Source organism: Nannospalax galili, unplaced genomic scaffold, assembly GCF_000622305.1.
Source record: "Nannospalax galili isolate Female #2095 unplaced genomic scaffold, S.galili_v1.0 scaffold851, whole genome shotgun sequence".
NCBI classification, from domain to species: domain Eukaryota; kingdom Metazoa; phylum Chordata; class Mammalia; order Rodentia; family Spalacidae; genus Nannospalax; species Nannospalax galili.
This window is the reverse complement of record NW_008330578.1, coordinates 1622401-1649845: the sequence shown is the minus strand read 5'-3', so window position 1 is coordinate 1649845 and position 27445 is coordinate 1622401. Positions and strand designations below refer to the sequence as shown.

Here is a 27445-nt window from a genome sequence, read left to right as displayed (position 1 = left end):
TTCCAATTAAATACAATGGTTTGCACACATTCATCCCTGTTCCAGGATGAAAGGCTACTAATCCAAAATCTGTCCCAACAAACACTAAAAAGCCTGGGTTGAAGTAAGAGGATAGGGGATAAGGAGGGGTGAGTCTAAGAAAGGAAATCCTCACATGATTGACTATACTGGGAGTCCAACACTTCTGTCAGTGAGCTCTGTGATTAATAAGCAGTAGACACACAGAACATGTAACAAATAAGGAAAGGGTGGTTCATGGAAAAAAAAATTGTAAAACTGTGATAACCACCTGGCCATTGGGTACACAATGAATTCATCTGATCCAAAGTGGGGAAAATAAAGACAGGCGTGGTGGCACACACCTTTAATCCCAACACTCAGGAGGCAGAGGCAGGTTGAGCTCTGTGAAATTAAGGCCAGCCTGGTCTATATAATGAGTTCTAAGCCAGTTGGAGCTACAGGGAGACCTGTCTCAAAAAGACAAAAAAAAAAAAAAACTGGAGGAAATAAATGCATTACAAGGATGTGTTTAGAGAATCATATGGAGAAGGAGGCAGACAGGTAATAAAGCTAAACCTTCCTCTCCCATTGTAAAAAACAAACAAACAAAGCTGAAATAAGTTGGTCTTGTTTTTCCTCTGTCTCTAAAATATTAGCACAGCATGGCCAGACTATGTTCAAAAGAAGCCTAATGTAATGAGCTGATTTTGTACATTTTCGAAGAACATTGTGGTCAATAGCAACAGACATTAAATGTGAATTTATTAGCTAGAACTTAGCAAGGTCCCTCACTTTTGCTAAGCCTGTCTGTTAGGCAAGTGCTCCACCACAGAACCACGCCCTAGCCCCCTTCCCCTCTTTTTTTTTGTTTTTTGTTTTTTGGTCTTTTTGAGACAGGGTCTCCCTGCAGCCCCAGCTGGCCTGGAACTCACTATGTAGACCAGGCTGGCCTTGAACTCACAGAGACCTGCCTCTTCTACCTCACGAATGCTGTGATTAAAGGCATGCACCACCAGACCCAGTGCTGTTTGTTCTTTCACCTGGAAGCCTCACCCGAAGGGATACTCTGCTCTGCCCAACTCTCAGTGGGGAACTCAAGCCAGCTGCCTTAAAGGGGTTTCCCCAGTCAACTTCTGCTGGTTCTTCTAAGTGCCCAATTGATTATTGTTTTGCTATCTGTCTGTATGTATATTTATCTATCTCCTATTTGTTGTTTATTCTTTTACTTCTTTGACAGGCTCTATGTAGCCCTGGCTGGCCTGGAACTCATTAAGTAGACCAGGCTGACCTTGAACTCCAAGAGATCTTCCTTGCTATATACTTAATAAACTCACACATTCAAACCCAAAGTATGGCTACCACAGACCATTCTCCAGACCATACAAAAAGGGGCTGTGGGAAGCTTTCCATGAGATGACACAGAAAACATCTAGTGTACTGCCTGGTGCCAGGTAAATGCTTAGCAAACATGATTCCTCACAGGAATAGTCCCCAGCCCACTATCAAACTGCACCAGCTCTCCTCTGGAGATGCCAAGACCTCAGCTCTTCTCCTCCATCTCCACAGTGTGAGCCTGCTCATACACACAGAGAAAGCCCCACGTCTTCAAACAGAAATGTCATTATATCAGAAATGAAAGATCTTCTATAAGGTATTCTTTTAATCAAAATGAAATAGTGCAGCAAGTTGGGCAGGAGGCAAAGAACCACTGAAACTTTCCTTTCTTCGTGCAAAAGGTCTGCACAGCAACTTTCCAGCGATCCCCACACAACTTCCAACAACACAATCAGCAGTCCCCTTGACCTCAGAGAGAACTATAAAAGTAGCCACTGCGGTGGAACAAAGAGAACTCTCAGAAATACTGACCTTCAACCCTGGCAGGCCGCGTCTTCCTTGTGACCCCTAAGAACACAAGAGAAGCAAAGATATCAAAAACGAAAACAGCCAATTCTCAGGCAGCCTACCTCCCTCTTCCACAAAGGCAGGAGAAACACACCCACCAGAAGTTATACCTACCCGAGGCCCGACACTGCCTGGTTCCCCCAGAGATCCACGGAAACTAGAACTGCCCTGAAAAGAGATAAGAAAGATTTGCATGATGGCACAGATTCCTGGTTTTATTCTAGACTTGTGGTGCCCAAAACCAAAGCTACTAGCTAGACCTGATGATTAAATTCAGCTAAAATGAAATGAAAGTCAACACTGCCCACATTCCAAATGTTCAACAGCTACATGTGGCTAGTGGCTGCCATATTGGGCAGCACAGACAAAGACTACTTCCATGTGCTCAGGGCCATCTATTAGTCAGCATTTCTCAGGAAGTAAATGGGGGCTGGGGAGATGGCTTGGTGGGTAAAGTGATTGTTGCACAAGCATGAGGACCTGAGTTCAGATCCCTGGCAGCCACTTAAACAGCGGAGCATGGCGGTACACTCCTTTAATCCCAACACTCCCAAGGCAGAGGCAGGCAGATCTCTGTGAGTTCAAGGCCAGCCTGGTCTACATAATGAAATCCATGCTACCCAGGGCTACATAGTGAGACCCTGTCAAAAAAAAATTCTTTGGGCTGGGAATGTAAGTAGGCAGAGTGCTCACCCAGCATGAATGAGGTCCTGAGTTCTATCATCAGCACCACATAAAACTGGGCATGGTGGCACATGCCTCTAAGCCCAGCACTTATAGGCAGGAGGATCAGAACTTCACCGTTCTCAGCCACACAGCTTAAAGTACCAAAGGCAGTGTCTAAAAAAAAATCCGGAGAGATGGGTCAGCAGTTAAGAGCCCTGGCTGCTCTTGTAGAGGCCCACATGGTAACTAACTGTCCATAACTCCAGTTCCAAGGAATCCAACACCTTCTTCTGGCCTCTTTGGGCATTGCACAACACAGTGCACATATACATGCAGGCAATATACTCATACACATTTAAAAAATTAAAATAAATAAAATAAAATAATCTGGGTACAACACAGATAAACAAATCTGTTTAACTTTTTTTAAGTTTATAAAGTACTTAAAGGGGTGAGAACACATGTGACATGTCAGTAGAAGGGGGAATACTGAAGGGGGCTAAAGGTTTAAGCAGGAATGGAGTCATGGGGACAGGGGAGAGGAGGAGGTAAGAGATGGAGGTAAAGATGTATGAAAAACGCTTATGGAAACCCACTACTTTGTAAGATCACTAAAATACATTTTTGAAAGAAAATAAGGAGTTTGAACGCAGTGCTCCCCGCAAAAGACATGGGTTATTAAATGAAAATCTCAGTGCCAGGCATGGGATACCCCCTTTTGAATTATTACTCAGGGAGACCTATTACTCAGGGAGACCCTAAGGTCCCCAAAGCAACACAGGCTGTTACCATTACTCTTGATTGCCTACCAGAACTAGATGGTAAGACCCTATTGCTGAACACACAACAAATTTTAGTTGCAGGATACAGAGAAACCAAGCTGGAAATGATCTGACAACTTCCTCCCTGCAGGCTAGTTTTCACAGTGCCAGAAAGTGATATGCAGGGTGCTGGGGGAGAAAAATCACCAGTGGTTTTACCCGATGATGAACCCTGAATTCTGTAATCACAACTTTCCAGGCAAGACTATGCCCACTAGTATATACTATGAGCATGAAGATTACAGGGATAATCAACCACTTTCTGATTGGATATGAAACCTACTCACAGGAAGGAATTCATGCCTGCTACTGTAAGCCTGGTCTAAAGCCCATGGCTGGGGAGGTAATAGACCAAAGAGGGGAACACACTTGCCATTGTTTTGTTAAATGGACATGCTATCAAACTGCCTTCTAAATGTTCGTTTATACTCATAGATGAGTGTTGCCCTCAGCCTTGGCCAGAGACGCTTCTTCTGCAGTGGGCAGCAGTTAATGCAGAGACTCACGACTTGTCAAAGGGCTGAGAATAAATAACTGTTGAGTTCTCAACCCTAAATGAGACATCAATATCAACCTCCTCTAGGCTCAGGGAGCATCAAAGCATAGAGGATGGAAAGAATTAAGAGCCTGAGGATGGGGAAGAATGCTGTGAAGTGCTGTCCTCAGGATGCTCATGAACTCAACAGCAGCTGCGATACTGCACAAGACCTATATGATGTGGTCAAGGTCAAGCCATCAAGCTCAGTCAAGATTCCAGCAGGCAGCACTAATTAGACTCAGTGGGTTACCAAAAACAAAAAGGACAGACCGTAAAAGTGAAAAGGTGATGTGTTGGGAATGTCCAGAGGACTGGGAGGGAAGTTGGGAGTGGATATGATCAAGATGCATTGCATGTATAAAATTGTCAAAGAATACATAAAAGACTTTTAATTTATAAAGTAGAAAACAGCTTGTGATATGGTGGTGTTCTTTTTGGGTATGCTACATTATGTGAAAGAATAATTTTATGCCAAAAAAGGAAAATTGATAACTTCTCACTTTTTATGTTACAATAGGAACTGAGGAGATGGCTCAGTGGGTAAAGTACTTGTTACACAGCATGAGGACCTGAGTTCAGAACCCAGCACCTTCATAAAAGCCAGGCACAGCAACACCGTCTATAGCCCACTGCTGGGGAGATAGAAGCAAGGGGATCCCCAGAGCTCCCTGACAGCCAGCTTAGTCAAATCAGTGAGCTCTAGGTTCAGTGAAGAAACCTTGTCTCACCATAAGGTGGACAGCTGGTGAGATGGCTCAGCAAGTAAGGATGCTTGTTGCCAAGCCTGACAACCTGAGTTCCATTCCTGGAACTCACATGATAGAAGAAGAGAACCAACTCCCACAAGTTGTCCTTTGACCTAAACATATATACACACACACACACACACACACACATACATGTGTACCCATGCACAAATGTGCACACACATGAACATATACACATGCATGTCACACACACAATTTTTTAAAAATAAGCCCATGGGATCCTTATCTGACTTTACTCTTGGAGAGTAACTGTTATATGTTAGGAAAGTTCTTTGCTACTGGAAATATTGGTCATTTTTTCCTCCACACTACTTTTCCATATCCATACATTTTTGCAATGTTACTTTTATGCACTTTTTTTGAAAGGCAGATTGTACGTGGGAAAAGGCTGCAGCTAAAGCCTCTCATTGTAAGTCTAGACACAAATAAGAATTCTTCTTAAAAGATTTATCATTTTTTACTTCAGTCGTTAATAGCATTTTGCAGCCAACACACTGAGGTAATTATTTGGGTATGTGCTAGAACCACTGGGGAAAAGATGGTTGGGAAAGAGAAAATTCATGGCCTCGCAGTATCAGTCCTCAAATTACTTATTCATTAGAAAGGAGAAAAAAATGTGTCCACGATGGAAAAAGCAGGTGAGCATAATTAATCAAGTAGCTAAGTTTAATGTCACCAAAAGCAAACCAAGCAGACATGGTATCCCTGAACAGCACTACTGAATCACCTGCTGAAATCTGTTCCACCTGGTTCTAGTGATGGAGAAACAGACAAGCGCTAACTGGGGGATGTTTCACAAAATAACTGGCCATAAATATCAATGTCATGTCAACAAATCAATAAGCAACTGGGCAACTGCTGTGATTAAAGGTAACTGAAGAGGCAAGATGACCTAAACGCACTGACTAACCCTTGACTGGATGCTCGGACAACAAGAACAGGCTTAAAGAACATCACTGGCATGTCAGGGACTGAGTATCAGTGTTAACCCTAAAAAGAACTTCATGTTGACATTTTAACCCCCAAGGTGAAGGTATGAAGCCTCTGGAAGGTGATCTATATGTCAAGGGAGACTCTTTTTAAATTTTTATTTATTTATTTAATTATCATGTATATTTTATGGGTATGAACATTTTGCCTGCACATACGTAAGTGCACCTGAGCATGTAATGCCCTCATGTACTCCCCTGGAACTGGAATTACAGACAGTTATTAGCTACCATATGGGTGCTAGGAACTGAACCTGGGTCCTCTAGAAGAACAGTCAGTGATCAAACTGCTGAGCCATCTTTCTAGCCCCAAGAGAGACCTTCTTGAATAGGATTAATGCAATAGAAGGGGCTTGAAAGCCTATTCTAACCCTCTCTCTGTCTTGTAAGGTTATAGCCAAGAAGGTCATTTATGAAGCAGCCCTTCCCACACTCTAAATATCTAGGGCCCTGATCTTCAATTTCCCAGACTACAGAACTGTGAGAAATAAATGTCTACTGTACTCTATTACAATAGCCCAAACGGAGACATGGGAAAGCAGAAGAGCTTGCGTAGTAGGAAATAATGCTATATAAATATCAAATTTCTTTAGTGTGAGGACCATATTGTGCCAATAACTTATTTTTTCTTAAAATATGCCTGTTGAATACCTATAGGTAATGTGGTATAATGCTTTTAATTAATCCTCAAGTGGCTCAGTATTCACACACACGCACACGTGTGCATACACAGATATTAAAGCAAACGAGTGACAGCTGATATTTATTCTTGCAACTACGATTTTTTTCTGTAGATTTAGGATTTTTCAAAAACGAAAAGTTAAAATAAAAAGTAATAAAGAACTAGGGATGTAACTCAGTTGGTACAGTATTTGCCCAGCATGCATGAAGCCGAGTTCAGTGCCCAGCACCTTAGAAAACTGGGCGTGGTGGTACATGCCTGTAATTCCAGCACTCAGAAGTTGGAGACAGGAGGACAAAAAGTTCAAAGTCATCCTTTACAACATAGTGAATTTGAGGTCAAATTGAGCTACACGAGACATTATCTAAAAAAAAAAAAAAAAGCAATACAAGTTTGCCATGGGCTATTTCAATAATTCAGAAAGTAAAAGGAAAGAAATGCATAATTTCTAGTGATATAGACAGGGTTTCTCCACAAATTTGGTCTGAAGTTGAACACATGCTTCTGTAAACCTGTTTTGTTTTTTTCAACCATGAGTGTTTTCCGCATCAAGAAATAATCTCCTAGCTGAGAATGTGGATCAACAGAAGAGAACTTGCCTAGCATCACAGGGTCCTAGGTTCAATTCCCAGCAGGAAGGAAAGTGGAGGGAGAAGGAAAAGAAGGGAAAGAGTTTAAAAAAAGGGGGCGGAGGCAGAAGAGAAGGGAAAGGAAAATATATAAAAGCCAGGCATGGGGCTCACACCCACAGCTCCAGCCCTTGGAAGGCTAAGGCAGGAGGGTTAGCCATGAATTTGAGGCCAGCCTGGACTACATAGTGAGACCCTGTGTCAAAAACCAACAACAAAAATAATTTCCTACATTATGTTTCATTGCCTAACACAGTTTCATTGTGTGGACACATCATTATGTACATAAGTAGCTATTATTAGACAGTATTTTTTTAGACAGGGTCTCATGTTGCCCAGGCTGGCCTCAAACTCACAATGTAGCCAAGGATAAGCTTTAACTTCTGATGCTCCTGTCTCTACCTCCAGAGCTTATAGGGCTTAGTCTCCTTACTGGAGGTATACACCATTATACCCAGTTTATGCAGTGCTGGGGGTCAAACACAGGCTTTTAGGCATCTAAGCAAACACTCTACCAACTGAGCCACATCCTAGCCTCATTTTCTATTTTAAAAAATCACTGCAATAGGGGCTGGAGAGATGGTTCAAAGGTTAAGAGCACTGACTGCTCTTCCAGAGAACCCAGGTTTCATTCCCAGCACCCACATAGTGGCTAACAACCATGCATAATTCCAGTTCCAGGGGATCTAACACCCTCTTCTGGCCTCCACAGGCATTGCACACATGGTGCACATACATAGATGCAGGTGAAATGCTCATAAAATAAAACTAAACAAATCAAAAAATTTAATCACCGCAATAATTATACTTGACACGAACTCTATTGATCCATGATTAGCTTCTGGGAAATTTTCTAGGAATTAAAAGTCTAGATCTTAAGCTGTGGCAGGCACTGTGCTGGTCTACAAACAACCTTTCCCCCTTTTCACCTTGCTACACAAATCTCAGTTTTGTTTGGGACAACATCCCCATTGCTAATGGGTGAGTTGCACAGATCTAAGCCAATTATGGTGAATGCATTTCCTTTTGCCAGAGATTTTCTCTCTCTGCATCTCTTGACCAGGGATGTATTAGTTACTTTTCTGTTGCTGTGTCAAAACACCATGACCAGGGAAACTTGTAGAAGGAAGAGTTTATTTGTCTCAAGGTTCCAGACGGATAAGAGTCCATCATGGTGGGGAGGCATGGCAGCAGGAGCAGGAAGCTGAGAGATCACATCTTCAAGCACATACAGAAAGCAAAGAGAACAAACTGGAAGTGAGGCAAGGCTAGTAGCTCTCAAGTCCGGCCCCCACTGACCTGCTTCCTCCACAAGGCCACACTGCCTACAATTCCTTGACTTCCCCCTAAACAGCGCCACCAACTGGGGACTAAGTGTTCAAACATTTGTGTCTATAAAGGACATTTCTCTTTCAAACCACCACGAGGAGCAAAGGTGGGTAGGGAACATAGGACCCCAGTTTTGAATAATAAGTTATAAAAAGAGTGTCACTGGGAATAATGAGTAAAAGCCCCTTCCTCTGGCATTGAATGTAAGGTTGAAGACAAAGTACTCAGAGCTGCCAAGCCTGAAGGGCAGAAGCTGACACTCAGGACAGCATGGAAGAAAGGGAATGAACTTGGGCTGTCAAACATGTTTACTGGCTGAACAGTACTAGGCTTTCTCTTACTTGTATATTTAAAATAAATATGTTTAAAACAAAAGCAAAAAAAAAAAACAAGTCTTGGGGCTTGAGAAATGGTTCAGTTGGTAAAATGCTTGCCATGAAATTATGGGGACCTGTTCAGATCTCCAATACCCACATAAAAAGCTGGGTACAGTGATGGGTACTCATAATCCCAGCACCGAGGAAGCAGACACGGGAAGATTCCTGGGGTCTGCTAGCCAGTCAGCACAGCTGAACTGTGAGGTTCAGTGAGAAACTGTCTCAAAAAACGAGGTGGAGAGTGATTGTGGAAGATACTCGATGTTGACCCCTGGCCTCCACACTCAAGCAAACACACAGAGGCACACACACACACACACACACACACACACACACACACACACAGTCTTAACTGATGCGTTTGCTTACTGCCTTCCCAAGCTGTCGCATGGGCCTTCATTCTTTCCAGCAGTGTCATTTTCACACTTCTGACTGGCGTGATTGATTCTCCATGACTTCCAGTTTCTCTGCTTGGTTGGAAACATTTTCATCAGGGAACTTTCTCTTTCTTCAACTTTGAAAACTGCTGGTACCTCTCAGAAATAATAGCAAGGAAAGACTGCCCCCTAGAGGTCTATTATCCAATAGCAGGCAGGCTAGAATGTCAGCGCCCACTGCTGCATGCTTACGTAACCTATGGGAATAACTGTTAGGCAAGTCTATTCAAACGATATTTAGCTAACACCCTTCTTTGATTCCAACATGGGCATGGAAACCATGGGAAACACAAATTCAATAGGACCAGCTAACATCAGGGATAGAGACCTTTGAAAGCTGTGGTCCCAAGGCTCTTGCTATAGATGTGGTGCTGTGATGGGCAAAGCCCTGGGCAATGTGTCTAGGAACCTGGGTTCTTTACCAGCAGTGAGCCTTGGGCAATCCACTCATGTGCTCAGTTTATGACCTTTCTTCACATGACAGCCAATGGCTCATAGAAATCAATGGTTTCTGTACCTTTCCCACCGTACAGATGAGGAATCTAAGGCCCAGATGGGCTAAGGGTTGCTTCCTCCTTATATGCGTAGCTCAGTCCCAAATGAGCTATTCACGGGGCTCTCTGATCTCAACTCACCAAGGGAAACAACTCAATGTGTTTATTCAAAACAGCTGTATTTAATGAGAGGATGAAATCGTTTTCTTGCATAGCTACATAAAAATGACCTGTCTGCAAGCTGAATTTAACTCAGGACTTAGATGTACATAATGTGGATTCCAACTAGCCACAATCTAGAGAGAAGAGCTGACAACCTAAAGTTTTTTTCAAAGGAATCAGAATTCAAAGTAAATAGACACCCCCCCCAGTTGCAAATATTTGCTCCGCAGACCTTATTCCTAGAAATTCGGAAAGATTAGATGTGAGAACTGAGACACTTTATTTTAGTTTCTTTCAAAATCATTTATTTTAATGTCTGAGCCGTAAAAAAAAAAATTCAAAAATGGCTTCCAAGAAATTAGCATCTGCCAGGCTGTAATGCCTTCTGTCACCACGCCTCTAGCCTTCAGAACTACACAGAGGTCTCATCTTTTAAAATGTCTGGCGCCCATTTCACATCAGTCAGCTCTGGCTTTGATGAAAAGCAAGCGGAAAAAGAAGCTGCATAATGACTGTGATCAGCTTTGGAGCAGTATGTCACCGAAGAGTGGAGACGTGGAAAGGAAAGTTTCTAGACCTGAACCTGATGCTTTCATTTTGAAAGCTTCGTCTTTGCTAAGGAGGTAAAAAGTGACCTTTGAAACATTACTAGTGTACGGTGAGGGAGATGACTTGTGCAGGGTAAAAGAAACTGGAAGGCACGGACTCCAGACTCCGGAAGGAGGTGAGTGGAGAGTAGCACTCAGGGCTCCACCGGCTACAGGGTCCAGGGCTTTGTTCTCTGGTTTCCTGTGCTGTCCAGCCAGGATGCCCAAGGGTTTTACGAGAGCAAACAGCCATTCCTACCCACAAGCAAATCCCCACAAGCAAACTGAGACCATCTTACCTGATGGCCACGCCTTCCTTTTTCTCCCTTAGGGCCTTGGATGTAACTATCAATTCCAGGATCCCCCTGGGGAAAAAAATAAAAAATAAACTACAAGAAAGATGGAGGAGGAGGAGGAGGAGAATGAGGGGGAGGAGGGCAAGGGCTGGAGAGGCAGCTCAGAGGCAGAGTGAATGCATAACATGTGCGAAGTTCTGGGTTCAATCCCCAGAACTGGGGGAGGGGGTGAGGAATAGGAGGAGGAAGATCAAAGGGGAACTCTTTATCATTGTCCAGTCCTGCTTGTTCAGTAATCCCAGACACCCAATCCAACTCAAATTCCAAGCTCTTTACAAATCCAATTTTCTATAAGATCGGTTTTACTCTCAGATCTCTGGTTTGTTTCAGTGCAGTAAAGACGAGCTAAACAGATACCGCATTAATGAACACTGAATTGTTCTTTGCCTCTATACCATGAGGAAACAGTCCTCATGTCTACAGAATTAAAAAAGAAAACCCACAGCCACCACTCACAGGATCACCCCTCAGCCCAGGTTCCCCACGCGCTCCAGGTTGTCCAGGCAGTCCTGTCAAGCCCTTAAAGCACAAAGAAAAAAAAATTGGGTTACATCTTTTAACTGCTGCTTAAAAGAAGAGGATATTAGAGAAAATTGGAATCAAGTTTTAAATTAGCACTTTAACATATTCTCAGTCAAAAAGGCACAGTTTAAAAGTAAAAATGAATATATTTTACAGGAAATCTTCCCTGTGCTTGGCCCTATGTGTATATTACCACACTTGACTCATAGCCCAGGAATTAATGTGGCATACAGTAGAACATGAAGCTCTGGGAAACTGAACCCAGGCCTTTTTCCATCACACTCTTTGGTCTTTTTACCTCTCCCTGATGCTCTGTAAAGACTCACACACAAGGGAGGAAAAACAAAAAAGGAGACGTTATACATCATGGATGTGGGCAGAGTTAAGAGAGTAAGATCTTACAGGAAGAAGCAAGGACCCAGGAGTAATGACAGACATGTGTAACCCCAGCAATCAGGAGGGTAAAATACCACCGTATAGGACCATTGTAGGGATTAAATAGAATAAGAAAAGATGTTCAGGACAGTCTTGCCCAGGGTTCCTACTGTGATCTGTCATTCTTTCTAGTCCCTCACTGGCACATTAAGCTTCCAGATTAGTCTCCCACACCTTTAAAGGTATCTCCCTTCATCAGAAACCTCCAACAATTCTCGATTACTCGGAGGAGAAATAAACAAAACTCATAAACAAGATATTAAAATGACTTTCAAGGCACTCCTTTTACTCTTTATACTTTTTAATCTCTCCTCTGCTCCTACAAAATTCCCTCCTACAAAAGTCCCTCTTCTACACTGAGGTTTTTAACTCTGTACCTTTCCTTGTGATTTTTCCTTGTCTGAGTCTCTCCCCTCCCCTCTCATATAGGTCTGAGAGGCAATATGGTGATTTGCTGTGTCTCCTGGAAACTAGAGGTCTGAGAAACAATACGGTGATTTGCTGAGCTCCCTGGAAACAAGAGTCCTCCATAACCCTCAATATGGAAAGAGGTTATCCTGGGCTCCTCATCACGTGCTGTGGCAACTTCCTTTAGATTTCATCCCACCATCACCTCCTCAGGAAGCTTTCCTGGCGGCACAGGAGGGTCACATCCTCGTCACGTCTCTATCCATGCATCTATTTCCATGGTCATCTTATAGATGTTTTCATGATTACTTCATCAGTGTCTGTCTCTCTCGAGAGAAGCCAATCCTGAGATGCAGAGCCACACCTGTTTAACTCTCTTTTCTAAATGATGTCTGGATTACAACAGATGCTCAAATGATTTTGAGGACTGATTAAATGAAGGAAAACAGCCCTGTTTTGGCTTCCTCTCCTCACTGTGTCCCACTGATTTCTTTATTTGCACTGTTCAGCATCCTTTACAGCTATCCTGTCTTGTGCTGGAGTACTTCCTTTAGGAACTGCATTTCCTGCACAGGCTAATAGCTCTTGGTTAGTCATAGCCACAACTTACTATCTTTGAACCACTCTCCCTAGTTAGCAAAATATCTCACAGGTAGGCAGCACTTGACAGATTTATTTATTAAATTTAGCTCAATTTACATGAAACTTAAAGCTTTTCGTGTTAAGGACCTGTGGTGCACTCTCCAAATTCTGATCAACAAACTTCAAGTTAGAAATTAGACCTAACTAAAGAGAATTGTCTTTTTATTCTCTCCCTTCTGTTTCACTTATCAGAAAGCCAGACCACCCTGTTAATTCTTCACCCTTGAAAGAAAAGCACTGCTCTAATTCCATGAGGAGTGCAAATTAGGGTGAGTAAATAAATCTGACATCCTATGTGAACCTAGAAATCAAGAGAAACCAATTACAGCTCTGTGTTGAGATGGCTCCTTCAGTCATGTTGGAATCCCTGCTCAATTTGTAATGTCTGCCAGGGGCACAGAAAGCAAGAGCTGTAGTGCATAGGGCAGGTATAGTCCTTCCCTTATAAAGAAATAAAACCATGACATGAGACAGTAAACAATCCTGATTTAAGATGTAGAGGAGAGAGAGAGAGAGAGAGAGAGAGAGAGAGAGAGAAAACACTACAAATTGACATAGTCAAGTGTTATACAGAAACTTCATCCTATTGAAACATTCTGTCCTGAAGGAAGATTCCTTTATATTCAGAAAGTAAACAACTCACAAGTCTCAGGATGTGCCTGAAACTTACAAGACTCACAAGGTCCCTCCCAAAGGTTATAGAAGCAGTGGACAACTACTGAGGACAGGAAACAGTCATTCTGCCTAAAGAAGGCTCTCCAACCTGACCTGGGCAGCAACTTTCATGAGTCTTCATTCATTTGGTGATGCAACTACCTTTGAGTCATCCCTGCCCCTGTAAGTAATCCTTCACCTAGCCTCTTGTAAGTAACCCCCATAAGCTCACTGGTTCATAAAGCTAGACTTAGGTGAAGTCCTTATGTTGGTCTGTTGTTGATTGCCTATCTGATACAAGTAGGTACTAGTTCACATTTCCCCAGGAGAAGTCTCACACAACATCAAGGAAACTGCTGTGAGGAAGAAAAAAAAATGAATTGGACATTGGAGGGTGGGGTAATAATCAAATTAGCACTGAAGACATAATCATGGAAAAGGCATTCCAGGAGGACCACCTGGCATGGTCAAAGACATAGAGGCAGTCAGCATAAGGAATGTGCTGGGGAAGGAGTGGTTCTTTTTGACTGGGAGGGACACAGCTGAAGATGGGGAAGAGTGGGGTTGAAAGGCCTTGGATGTGAGACTAAGTCATCAGTGACAGGGAGCCATGGAAAGCTTATGAGCCACCGAGTACGTGATCATAGTTCTAAAGTTCAAAGGGTGAGGTACCAAATTCATAGAACTCTCTACCAGCCATGTCAGGACTCTAGGAAAGCTTCCAAACAGTCATCTAAAATTAAGTGTCCTTTAACACTCAACCTCCTGTTAAAACCACTAGATGATTCTTTCCCACAGATTAAAGTAAACTGCTGGTATCCATTTGTGCATTAGATGTATGAGAAGAGTACCCTTATACTCTACCCTATTTCCCGTGTCTCCTTTCTCTCCAGATGACCCTGAGGCTCCACGGTCACCCTATGAAAAGAAAAATAAATATGCAAAAATCTTTCTTCTATTAGTCACTCCACAAATATAGTTTTACATTCTAGCCAAGAGGGGAAATTTGCTTTAGCACTCTAATGATAGGACAGATTAGAGGCATTCTGAATAACCCTCTCACCAGAAACAATTTCAAATTCCAGATAACTTAAAATAGCTCTTAGGTAGATTAATAAGACGATAATGAAGGAAAAGTAGGACACAGGTAACTTGTTAGGAGGATCAAATAGGATTTTTAGCTGAAAAAAATATAAGTGAAATTAAAAAATAATTAACACGTTAAATAGCAGAGTAAACAGAAGTAAAGTAAGAATTAGCAAATTAGAAACTGAGGCAGGGTGTGGTGGCACAGATCTTTCATTCCAGCACTCTAGAGGCAGAGGCAGGCAGATCTCTGTGAGTTGGAGGCCAGCCTGGTCTACATAGTGAGTTCCAGGTTAGCCAGAACTATATAGTGAGACCCTGGGGGCGGGAGGGGGGAGAGAAAGAGAGGAAGGAGGGAAGGAGGGAGGAAGGGGAGAAACAGAAGAAATTATATAGAATTCAGCCCAGAAAGACCAAAAGAAAACCAAAGTGTGAAAAAGAGACTGAGCCGCTGATGACAGGAGGAGACATTCTCATAACTTTCTACTAATGGAGATGCTCTGCTTTGGGTGTTGACTGTCCCCCCCAGGTCTCTGCATTGAAGCTTGGTCCCCACTGTGGTGGTACTGGGAGATGCTGCGGACCTTTAGAGGCAGGGCCTCGTAGGCGCTTCTCCAGCCACTAGATTGAACCCTTGAAGGGAATTGTGGGAACCCAGCCCTTTCTTCTTTTTCTTTTGCTTCCTGTCCATGAAGTGGCAGTTTTCTCTACCACACACTTCCCAACATTACCTCTGGCACCCCCACCAGAGGCCTAAGAGGAATAGGTCCATGCAACCAGGGACTGGGATCTTTAAAACCATGAATGAAAATAAACTTTTTCTCTTTGCATGTAAATTATGTCAGTATTTCATTCCAGTGATGGAAAGCTGGCAAACACAATAAATAAAAATTTCAATAGGGCAATTTTCTAAATATTTGCTAAGATTTGCATATGTGGATTCAAAAGCTTAATAAGTTCCAAGCAGAATAAATAAAAGAAATCCACATCTAGATACATTATAGTGAAACTGTCAAACAACAAAGAATTTTTAAAGCAGCCTGATGCATATTTTTGAACTGTTGCTTGCAGTGAAATAATTATTTTGGCAGATAACTTCTTAACAGCAATAATGAAAGATGTAAAACAAAGGGGTTAGAGAGGTGGCTCAGTGGTTAAGAGCACTGGCTGCTCACGCAGAGGACCTGGGTTCAATTCCCAGCACCCACATGGTGACTAACAACCATCTGTAATTCCAGTTCCAGGGAATCCAACGCATCTTCCGACCTCTGCAGGCATCACACAACATGGGAGCACTTACACAGGTAGGCAATACACTCATACACTTAAAAAAATAAAAATTAAAATATTCTAAAAAAAAAGACATAAGACAAAAGAAACCAGAAGATTAAGAAATTACATTTTCAGAGTGCTGAGTGAGAACAACTATCAACACAGAATTGTTCACTCAAATGAGATATTTTTCAGGGAAAAAAATATTATAAAGAGGTTTCAGAGAAACAAAAGCCAAGAGTTTACAATGAACCAACCTTCATAAAGGAAATTCTACAAGGTTTACCTTAGGCAAAAGACACATGGTAATTTCATGTTCTTTTGAAGGTATCCATAATACTTAAAGGAAGGTATCCATGCTGCTAATAATACAAGAATAAAACAAAGGAAGTATCAGCTACATAAAATGGTAACGACAACAATGTCTACTGCTGGAATTGAACAAAGAGTAAGATGGAAATAACATTCTGAAAGGTCATAATGAAGGACCCGACTGACAGCAGGAAGGCCATTTTAGAAAAAGAACTGTAATCAGCCATTCGATAAGCCAAGATTCTAACCCAGGTCTTGTGAAACTAGCAGTGGAAGATAGGACGTTTGCAGTCGGACCACCTGCCACCACCCTGAGGCCCCTACCGGGAAGTTAGTGATAACAGCCCCTACTGGGAAGTTAACGATAACAATCAGTTTCACCCATAGCCCCCTCTGAATTTGGCAATACTGTTTCCTCATACCTTGTACCCATTGAAATGCACTAATAATAATCTTGTAACCATGCATCTGCTTCTGTACCTTGCTTCTGCTCTATAAAAAGCGCCCCCAAACTAAGCCCGGCACGCAAGTCCTGACTCGAGCGGGACTCTGCGTCCGCAGGCGCCTGTGTATGAATAAATTCCTCTTGCTTTTGCATCCCGAAACTTGGTTTTGTCCCTGTGTGTTGAGCGCGATTCTTCAATAGGCCACCTGGGAGGGGCCGACTACAAGTGAAGGGTCCTTGCGTTGGGAGGATGAGGACAAATAACATAGATTAGCTTTAAGCCCTGTTGCCGCTGTATGCTAAAATCAGGAAAACTTGTGCTCGCTGTTAATCACAGACTATCCTGAGAACAGAAGGAGGGACATGCGTCAGGGAGGAAGATAGGGGAACAAGACAGGCGAATGGGGATGGCGGTGGGACAGGGAGATGAGTAAGAGCAAAGGATAAAGACTTAGACGTATGGAAATGCCATGATTTTATGCACTAACTTTCAAAGACATTAAGGTACACTGTTAACTGGAAAACAAAAGGTGGTTTTTCACTCCAAGACTCAGGAAACATCATGAAAAAAAAAGAGACAGAAAAAAATGTAAGGGGCGCAGGATGGGAAGGATGCTGTGCAAGGTCTTCAGGACAGGACATGCCTACTGCACCATAAACTCAGGCAGCTGTGGCTACTGCACAAGACCCATTCAAGACTGGGCCTATGCACATTTAGTCATGGAGCTCCCTGAGGAGCGATAGGTGGTTCGTGGTTGTTGAGAGAAGCAAGGCATATTCCTTAGTGGTAAACACTGGTGAGTGGCCCTGGCTTGTGTAAATAACCGCACTCGTGCCCAGCTCGTGCCGATCATGCAACCCTAATTAAATGCACACAAACAAAATGTCATGAAAATAGGAGGGAGACTTGTTGGGAAGAAAAAGGGGTTCAGTGAAAGTGGGGAGGGGACTAAGAGAGGATAATAGGGGCTACAGAGATGGCTCAGTGGTTAAGAACACTGACTGCTCTTGCAGAAGGCCTGGGTTTGAGTCCCAGCACCCAGGTGGCAGCTAACAACTATCTCTAACTCCAGTTCCAGGGGAATCCAATGACCTCTTCTTAACCTTCTGACGTCCACATTGCATGACATAGGTGCACTTACATACACACAGGCAATATACTCACACACATAAACTAAAAATAACAAACTGGGGTTGGGGATTTAGCTCAGTGGTAGAGTACTTGCCTAGCAAGTACAAGGCCCTGGATTCAGTCCTCAGCTCCGGAAAAAAAAAAAAAAAAGAGAGAGACAAAAGTAACAAATTAATTAAAATATTTTAATAGGGAAATATGATCAAAGTATATCATATACATATAGACATAATGAAATTTTTAAAGAATTTTTTAGAGTCAAAAAACATTATTTTTCAATCTAGTCTTCCAATGAACAAATTATTTTCAAGACTCAAAAACAAAAAACTCACTCTTGCAAAAATTTCATACAATTAATTTAAAATATTGGCTTGAGATATTCCTGCAGAAGTCAGAAAAAAAAATTAATAAAATGAAGGTGGTAAGAGAAAAGATAAGAAACCAAGTGAGCATGAAACCCAGGCCTTTAATTTCAGCACTCAGGAGGTAAAGGGAGGTGGGTCCCTATGAGTTCCAGGCCAACCTGGTCTACATAGTGAATTCCAGGCCAACCAGGGCTACACAGTGAGACCCTGTCTAAAAAATAAATAAATAATAAATAAATAAATAAATAAATAAATAAATAAATAAGAAACCTTAAGGACAGAGCCAAGAAATACAAAATATATGATATAAACCCTACAAAGAACAGAGCTGAAGGAAAACAAAAATGAAAACTGAATACCAAGTGCAAGAAAACCTTGAAGAATGAGAAAAAAATGACAGAGTTTTTGAGCCCTTACTAAACATTTCTCTGATTTAAAAATAAATGGTTGGCTCAGCGGGTAAAGGCACTTGCCACCACGCCTGATAATCTGAGTCCAATCCCAGGGAACCACATGGTGGAAGGAGAGAACTTGTGGAAGGGGTCTTCCACATGTGCATGTGCACGCACACACACGCAATTAATTAACGTGTAAAATGAATAGATGAATAATGCCAGAGCAGTCAAGAAGACACACCGAGTGAGACGGTCTGTACCTGTTCTCCATGCAACCCACTGACGCCGTCCTCTCCAGGGCTTCCCTGTGCAATAAAGGAAAAGCAAAATGTCATGGACAGGAGAAAAGGTGCTGGTATTATTTTTCAGTTGACAGAATACAGACCTTCTGAAACAACTGATAGTACACCCAGTTATTTAAAAGTAATGATTACAGACTTCCAAAAATAGTCCTTACTATCTTCTAGATGGTTTCGGTGAGAAGAAGGAAGTGGGGGAAGAGGGGGAAGACGGGGTAGGAGAGTGAGAAGGAGGAGGAGGAAGATAGGAAGAAGAGAGCACACAGTTATGAATGGAGAAAAAAGAGTCTTGAAACCTAGCACTGAGAACCAGCAACGCCTTTGCCAAAGCAGATGAAATGTTTCCCACTGGTTGTCACATGTTACAGATGGCTCTTGTAGCTGGGTGTGGTGGCCCACACATATAATCTCAGTGCTCAGGAGTCTGAAGCAGGAGGATCTAGAGTTTAGCCAGCCCGGGGCAGTCTGAAGGAGGCGGATCAAGAGTTTAGCCAGCCTGGATGAGATCTTGTCTCAAAAATAAAAATTAAGTATATTAGGCCCTTTGTCATTGGTATTTTTTAATTTCAAAAAGGCTGATGAATGTGCATGGATTAATCTGAAAAATAAAACAAACTATCACAGGTTAAGGAGGAAATAAATGTGTATTGTATGCATATGTACATATTTTGGTAAACATAAAAATAAAAAAGAGAAGCCACTGAGACGGCTCAGTGGGTAAAGGCACTTGTTGCCAAGTCTGATGACCCAAGTTCAATCCCTGAGACCCACGTAGTAGAAGGAGAGAACTGACTCACATAGGTTTTCCCTCTGACTTCCACACTTACACTGTGGCATACACATGCCCACACATGTATACATACACACAATGATAAATTTAAAATGCAATAAAAATAAAAGGAAAGAAAAAAACCAAGAGGAACTTAGTAATATTAGTGATGAGTTAAATTTTAGGTGCTAGAGAGATGGCTCAGTGGATAAGAGTACTTGTCGCTCTTCCAGAACCAGAGTTCAGTTCCCAGCACCCACATCAGGCAGCTCACAAAGGCTATACTCCAGCAACCAGAATTTTGCAAGCCAGATAAAATTCATTTAAATCAAAGAGTTGGTTACTCCTACTGTCCACACAAGAAAATTATGTTTAAAAATTCAGTTTTAAACCCAAGTAAAACTGAATTGATACATGACAATAAGAATATTAACCTCTTGAATTAGAATTTATGGGACATCTTTGTCAAAGGAGGTGATCAGTGGTTCTAGAAAGGGTAAGATCAGCCCGTGAACCTTTGTCTGTCTTTTTACCAGTTCTTACCATTTCCAAGGTAGTGAGGGGAGCAGAGTGTATGCACAACGTGTATTTTTGGAGCAAATAAATGAACAATTAGATCCTTTGGTTCTGACTCTGGATGGGAAGCTACTCATTTATTGTGACGACCCTGTTCTATTACCCCTCTCCCATAAAACACACACCCTGACCCCAACCTTCCTTCCACATCATGGGTTCAGGGCCTACTCTTTTAGACCACTGTGTGATAAATATGGTGGTTCAATTACTATGGAGTGGCAAGACTTGAAAATAATAACATATGTCACTACCTTTGAGCTTAAATATATGTCTTACAAATAGTCACCCATCAGCCTGGTGGTCAACTATTATCAAGACCTATTTCCTTGTCTAAAAGTTTTACACTTCAGGAGTGGTTAAGAAAGAACACTGGTTGTTCTTGAAGGAGACCAGGGTTTGAATCCCAGCACCCACATGGCAGCTAACAATACCCATAACTCCAGTCCCAGGGTATCCAATAGCCTCTTCTGACCTCCACAGGCATTGCACAACACGGGTGCACTTACCTACATGCAGGCAATACACACATACACATAAAATAAAAATAATAAATAAAATTTTTTTTTAAAGTTTAAAAAGTTCTACACTTCACTGAAGTCCAAGAAAAGGAAGTGGACTCAGTATTGTGTCTCCCAAAGAAACTGCTACCCAGTTTAAAAAAAGAAAAGAAGTTCCTACCTTTTCACCTGAAAATCCTCTTGCTCCCTGAAATTAGGAAGAAATAAAACTAATTGAGTCTATGTCCAAAAGAAATGAAATTACCATGCCAAAGAGACACCTTCACGCCTGTGTTTATTGCAGCACTATTCATATCCAAGATATGAAATCAACCAAGGTGCCCATCAATAGACAAATGGGTTTAATGTGATATATATATATAATGGAATATATACAATTTGTATATATATAAAATGGAATGTTATTCAACCACACAAAAGAAAAGAAATCTTGTCATTTAATCACAAAATAGAACTGAAGGACACTGTTAAATGAATAAGTCAGACATAAAAAAGTCAGTAATGCATATGCAATAGTTTCAAAGAACCAAAAAGCCAACCTGAATGTAGAATATTATTTAGTAGAGGTTAGGAAGGTGATGGGGAAGAGGAGAAAAAGGGGGAGGATGGATTTAACTGGTATGTTCTCCATACAGTATTGAAATATGACACTCAGCTTCATTAACAGATACAATTCACATATTCATTAAAAAAAAAAAAACTTGAGGGCTGAGGATTTAGCTCAGTAGTAAAGTGCTTGCAGAGCTTAGATGTGACACTAGGTTCAATTACAAGTACTGTTCAAAAAAAAAAGACTTGAACAGGATGAGATTTTTAAACCCTTGACTCGTTTAGAAAGGCACATTAGCCTGGCATGGTGTTACACACCTTTAATCTCAGCACTCAGTAGGCAGAGGCAGGGAAATCTCTGCAAGTTTAAGGCTATCCTGGTCTACATAGTGAGTTCCAGACCAGTCAGGGCTACATAGTGAGACCTTATCTCAAAAAAATAAAATCTATGTTACCTCATTTGAACAAAATAAAATTATTAAATTAAATCAAAGACACCTTTCCCTCCAGCAAACTTAATGGGTTTCACAGAAACTCTACATTCTCCTTTCCTGTGCCTGATGAAAACAGCACCTCACACTCCTCACACTGAAGACGTAACAGGGAGCAGCAGTGACCTGCCATGTTTTAAAAATTTTTTATTTATTTATTTTTATTTTACGTGTATGAGTGTTTTGCCTGCACGTATGTAAGTGCACCTATGCATGAAATGCTCGAGGAGACCAGAAGAGGGCATCACAGCCCCTGGAACTAGAGCTAAGAATGGTTGTTAGCTACCATGTGGGTGCTGGGACCCAAACCCGGGTCATCTGCAAGAGCAGTCAGTGCTCTTAACTACTGAGCCAGCTCTCCAGCCTCAGTGCCACTTATTTTCATAATGACCCTATTTTTCAGACAAAATTGAAAATGTACTGGGTAGCAAGCAGGCGGGGCTTTCCAGGAACAGGACAAATTCATTGAAAGAATAACTTGCTGGGCTACATGGCGTGTGAGCAGCGTGGCTGAAAGTCCCCTTCACACCTTTGCTAGTGTAGATATTCTTCTGACCTTATCAAAGGAGATTCTCCAGTCCTGAAAGGCTGAGGACATTTAATGCAACCATTTTAAAAAGAATGCTGTGCTGGTTAGTTTTTGACAACTTGATACAAACCCGTCATTTGGAACAAGGGAATCTCAACTGAAGGAACTGCCTCCACCAGACTGGCCTGTGGGCGTGTCTGCGGATCATCTTCTTGATTGCTAATTTATGTAGAGGGCCTAGTCCACAGCAGGCAGTGCTGGCCCTAGGCATATGAGCCTGGGCTGTATAAGAACGGTAGCTGAGCAAACCACCATTAAGCAGCATTCCTCCATGATCTATGTTCAAGTTCCTGCTTCCAGGTTCCTGCCTTGCGTCCCTGACTTGACTTCCCTCAACAATGGACTATAACTTGTAAGCCGAAATAAACCCTTCCTTCCCCAAGTTGGTTTTGGTCCCAGTATTTATCACAGCAACAGAAACCAAATTAAGCCTACCTTCCAACCACCAGCACTGTCTTTTCTTGAGGGTTTTTTTTCATAGTACCAGAGTCTACTCTACCCACATGCAGAACAGGGGAAAGTGCTAGCCCTTTAATTAATTAATTTAATTATTAATGGCCCCCAGAACCAGCCCTCCATTCCTGCCCGATGGGATTTGGAATATAAGCCCCCAAATCCCTCATCCCAGAGTTTCTCAGCAGCATGGAGATGCTTACCCATAGTGAGAACCTGACTGGTAGTGTACCTTTTTTAGGTCATTTCCCCTCTATCTTACATCATCACTTCACTGCTGCTGTGTCCTGAAATTGCCTCACAGCAAACTCCTTGTAGACTTCACTTCCGGGCAGCTTTCAGTCTAAGAAGTTAACTCTTCATAGCTATGTTGAGGAATTAAGATTTTCCTCCAACTCAAGGGGTGAAATGGAGGAAGGGAAAGGATCCACAGCTTGAGGTCATGCTCACCTTCGGTCCCCTCACACCTGGACATCCTTCCTCACCTCGAAGTCCAGGAAGACCCCGAGGACCTCTTTCCCCCTGTGAAGAAAAACAAGAAAACAGTCAAGCAACTGTCTCCATCACTACCAAAGCAATTCAAACCTGCCACAATGGCCATCAAAGTGACGAAAATGTGGCATGGCAGGGTCCTCGGAGATTTACATATTCAAACACCTGATGCAATCACCAGCAAGGTCATCAGATTGTAAATTCATCAACTAGCCAAATTAAGGACCTAAATCACAGAAACCAAATGGTATTCTTAGCCACTTCAATCGAGCCCCAAGGGTAAAACCTCAGAATTCAAATCTCAGATGTGTCTGAACATTTCCTTAAGCCAGTGGAAACTGTTTTCACAGTGAATAAATGTTGAAATGTTTCTTAGGAATAATAATTCTTATTCCTAAGGTGTGGTTCATGTATCACCAGGATGTATCATCCTGACCAGCGTTTTCTGTTGAAACCACCTAACTGCCCCAACAACATCCTGATAGCATTTGGGGGGGCAATTAGCATATATCATAGTTAGGTTGTGGGTTAGTTCGTTTGTGTGAAACAGGGTCTCAATATGTAACCCTGGCTAGCCTGGAACTTGTGATCCTCCTACATCCACCTCCTAAGTGCTGGGATTTACAAGCATGTGCCACCATGCCTGGTAGGTTTTTGTTGTTGTTGTTGTTGTTATTTTTATTGCTGTTTTTTGGTTGTGTGTATGAGTACAGACACGAATATGCCCCAGCACACATGTGGAGCACAATTTTCAGGAGTCCGTTCTTTCCTTCCTCCTTGAGTTTCAAGGCCTAAACTAAATACTCTTTAACCCTGAGCCATCGTGAAGACCCAGATTTGAGTTTGTTTGTGGGGTTTTTTACGTATTAGACTCTCCTGCTCTATTTTGAGTTTCATGAAGACAAAAAAGTCTGTCCTTCCAGCATCCCAGCAGATACCAGACACATGAGAGAAAATGTCATCTTGACAGTGGGTCCTCTAGCCCTAGATCTACACCCCCAGAAGTTACCAACCCAGCTGAGACCCCAGATGTGGAGGAACCACCTGGCGTTTGTACCCTTTTTGGTTTCCTCACCCACAGAGTCAATGAACATAAAATGTTTTTATCTTAATCTGTGGGGGTGTCATGTGTGTGCATATGGCGTGCACAAGCTGAGGCATGCATGTAGAAGTCAGAGGACAAGTTTGGGTACTGGCCCTCACCTTCTGTCTTGTTTGCCATGGAGTTTCTTACTCTTTGTGTATGCAGGCGAGCTGGCCCACACGCTTCTGGGGCTCTCCTGTCTCTGCCATCTTACTACAGGGCACTGGGACTACAGACATGCACACACTACTATCCAGCTTTACCTAGGTTCTGGGAGGTCAAATCAGGTCCCCCTGATTGTACAGCAAGTGCTTCACCCATTAAGCCATCTCCCCAGGCCCAAAATATGATTCTACACCATTAAGTTGAAGGGTGAGCTTGGAAGAGGAATGACAAATTACTAACAGAGAATTACAACACTGAATTATTTGCCCTTACACATTTCAACTTTAACCTACAAATTTATACAGGATGCTTTGAAACCATTCTGTCTACAGATTCATCTCTGCTACTGAACAGAAAACTCTGACCAATTTTGGCGGACGGTATTAAGAGGCATTTAGATGCAGCTCATAGTGAACTCATCTTCTCTCATGAGAACTGTATTAACCAGAAGGGGGCTGGGGAGATGGCTTAAAATGATGGCCATGCAAGCCTAACCACCTGAGTTTGATCTGCAGAACCTACATAAAAAGCCAGATGCTATGGCACACATCTATAATCCCAGCACCACTATAGTGAGATGGGCGGTAGAGACAAGAATCCTGGGATGCTTTCAGGCCAGCTAGCCCTGAGTAAACAGCATGACAACAAGAGAGACCCTGCCTCAACAAGGCAGAGGAAAGGAATGACTGCCAAAAGCTGTCGAGAGAGAGAGAAAGAGAGAGAGAGAGAAAGAGAGAGAGAGAGAGAGAGAGAGAGAGAGAGGAGAGAGAGAGATAAAGTAACTAGCACCGCTCTGTCAAATATAGTAGTTCCCACATAGTGGTTACTGAGCACTCAAAATGTGTCTGGTCCAAAAAGAAATGTGCTGTAAGTATAAAACAGCAGATGTGCACCTTTAATCCCAGCACTCAGGAGACCTCCCACAGAGGTGGATCTCTGAGATCAAGGCCAGACTGGTCTACACAGTGAGTTCCAGATGGGTTTGGACTATGGAGACCCTGTCAAAAAACTCAACAGATGTAAAAGATCACACATTTTTAAGTAAAACATCCCTTTCTTTTATTTATATGTTATATTATATATCATATTGAAATAGTTTAGAAATTTTGGGTTAAAGAAAACATAGAAATTAACTCCACCTGTTTTTCTTTTTTTAATTTTTTATTTATTATTTTATGTGTATGAGTGTATTGCCTGCATGTATGTTAGTGCACCTGTGTCGTGCAGTGCCACAGAGGTCAGAAGAGGGCTTCAGAGTCCCCTGGAACTGGAGTTAAAGACAGTTCATAGCCGCCATGTGGGTGCTGGGAATCGAACCCGGGTCCTCTGCATGAGCAGTCAGTGCTCTTAACCACTGAGCCATTCCTCCAGCCCCATGTTTCTTTTTTTTTAAAACAGGGTCTCCCTGTAGTCTCAGTTGGCCTGGAATGCTCTCTGTACACCAGGCTGGCCTTGAATTTGTAGAGATCCACCTGCCTCTGCTGGGATTAAAGGCATGTGCCACTGCACCTGGCTTGACTTTCTTAAAGCACTTGTATAAAACTTAAAATTGGGACTGGAGAGGTGATTCAGTGGTTAAGAGCACTGGCTGCTCTTGCAGAGGACTCAGATTTGGTTCCTAGCACCCTTCAGTTCCAGGGGATCCAATGCCCTTTTCTGGCCTCCACAGGCACTGAATGCATGGGTACATTTACATATATACAGGCAAAACATTAATACACATAAAATAAAAATAAATAAATAAATCTTAAAGTTAAAATTACAAATGTCCTTTACAATATATTTTTAACTCTGTCTTGAAAGGCTCCAAAATATCTTGGGTTTATGATGTCAGGGAAGCAGAAACAGGAACAAAACTATCTCCTATAGCCAGACCAGACCTGACCTGTCCTGTTGGTCTGAATTCAGAGTCCATGGAGCTACACAGGCTAGAGCGGCTTTATATAATTCCCCAATTTGGGCTAGAATCATTGACCCACCAGCCATGCAAGGGAAAAAAAAATAATACTTAAAGGACATTTTAAACACCACCAAAAACAATTAGAAGAAATACTAATTTTCACTTCTAAATGAAATAGAAAGAATTCACTCATTTCATGTTCATTAAGGGTATGCTTACTGAAGAAGGAAAAAAAAGTCAGGTCTTCCCCAAAACTGTAATCAAAGAAGTAAGATTGGTTTACACAGGTCTCGGCAGCTGCAATTTTCTTTAATTTCTGCTTCTCTCCCGAGTTCAGACAGTGTAAGTGTTCAGATTAACAAGTGCAGCAAAGCAAATGTTACTGGTGAGTATAAAGCAGTTTGTGAAGGCTACTGGAGAATCCTGCGTGCCCAAACCCCTGCGGGGAGGGTCACAACCTTGATGCTATTCTCCCAGTTACACTCAGATGTTATTTTCTTTTTTCAGTCCTTCCCAAGTATAAAGAGGACACAGAGCAAGTGCTACCACAGCAGATGGAAGACAGAATCCAGTATGTAAATTCGGTCCTCTGAATATGTAAAGCATTGTCATTTGCATGCTAAAGTTCTTGTTCTGTCAAACACATTCATTTTTCATAAAGGAAGACATCATTTATATTAACACAGTGGGTTTATTTTTGTCATTTGGAAATAAGTAAATAAGATTCCCTCCGCTTTACTTTCTAATGTACTTATCACAAGAATGAAACTCAGAGCCAAGGATGTAGCTGAGGGGTAGAGCACTTGCCTAGCAAAAACAAAGCCCTCAGTTCAGTTCCTAGCACCACACACACACACACACACACACACACACACACACACACACACACACACACACCTCTTCAAGGTCCTTGGCAATTTTTAAAAGCATAAAGATTGAAGGGTGTGGGAAATGGAGAGACATTGATGAGACAGTATAAACTCTGAGTTCTGGGGTTCTAATGTACAATATAGCAACTATAGTTAGCAGCATAGTGTTGGATGCTCGAAGTCTCCTAAGAAGGTAGATCTTAAATGTTCCACCATACGCCAGAAAACATGCTATGACTATGATGTGGTAAATGAATCAACGGGCTTGATTGTGTGATTATCTCACG

At 42.1% G+C, this 27445-nt stretch overlaps 1 protein-coding gene across 1 annotated transcript in view; it reads right to left on the bottom strand.

Annotated features, from left to right (window-relative positions):
- LOC103747522 (collagen alpha-4(VI) chain-like) overlaps positions 1–27445 on the bottom strand; it is a 119683-nt gene that overhangs the window by 50395 nt on the left and 41843 nt on the right. Inside the window, exons 13-20 of the mRNA XM_029554536.1 lie at positions 23099–23170; positions 20727–20753; positions 18665–18709; positions 14262–14315; positions 11193–11255; positions 10680–10745; positions 2017–2070; positions 1867–1902 (exon numbers count right to left, since the gene is read on the bottom strand). Coding sequence (XP_029410396.1) covers positions 1867–1902; positions 2017–2070; positions 10680–10745; positions 11193–11255; positions 14262–14315; positions 18665–18709; positions 20727–20753; positions 23099–23170 — 417 coding nt within the window. The remainder of the gene's footprint in view (positions 1–1866; positions 1903–2016; positions 2071–10679; positions 10746–11192; positions 11256–14261; positions 14316–18664; positions 18710–20726; positions 20754–23098; positions 23171–27445) is intronic.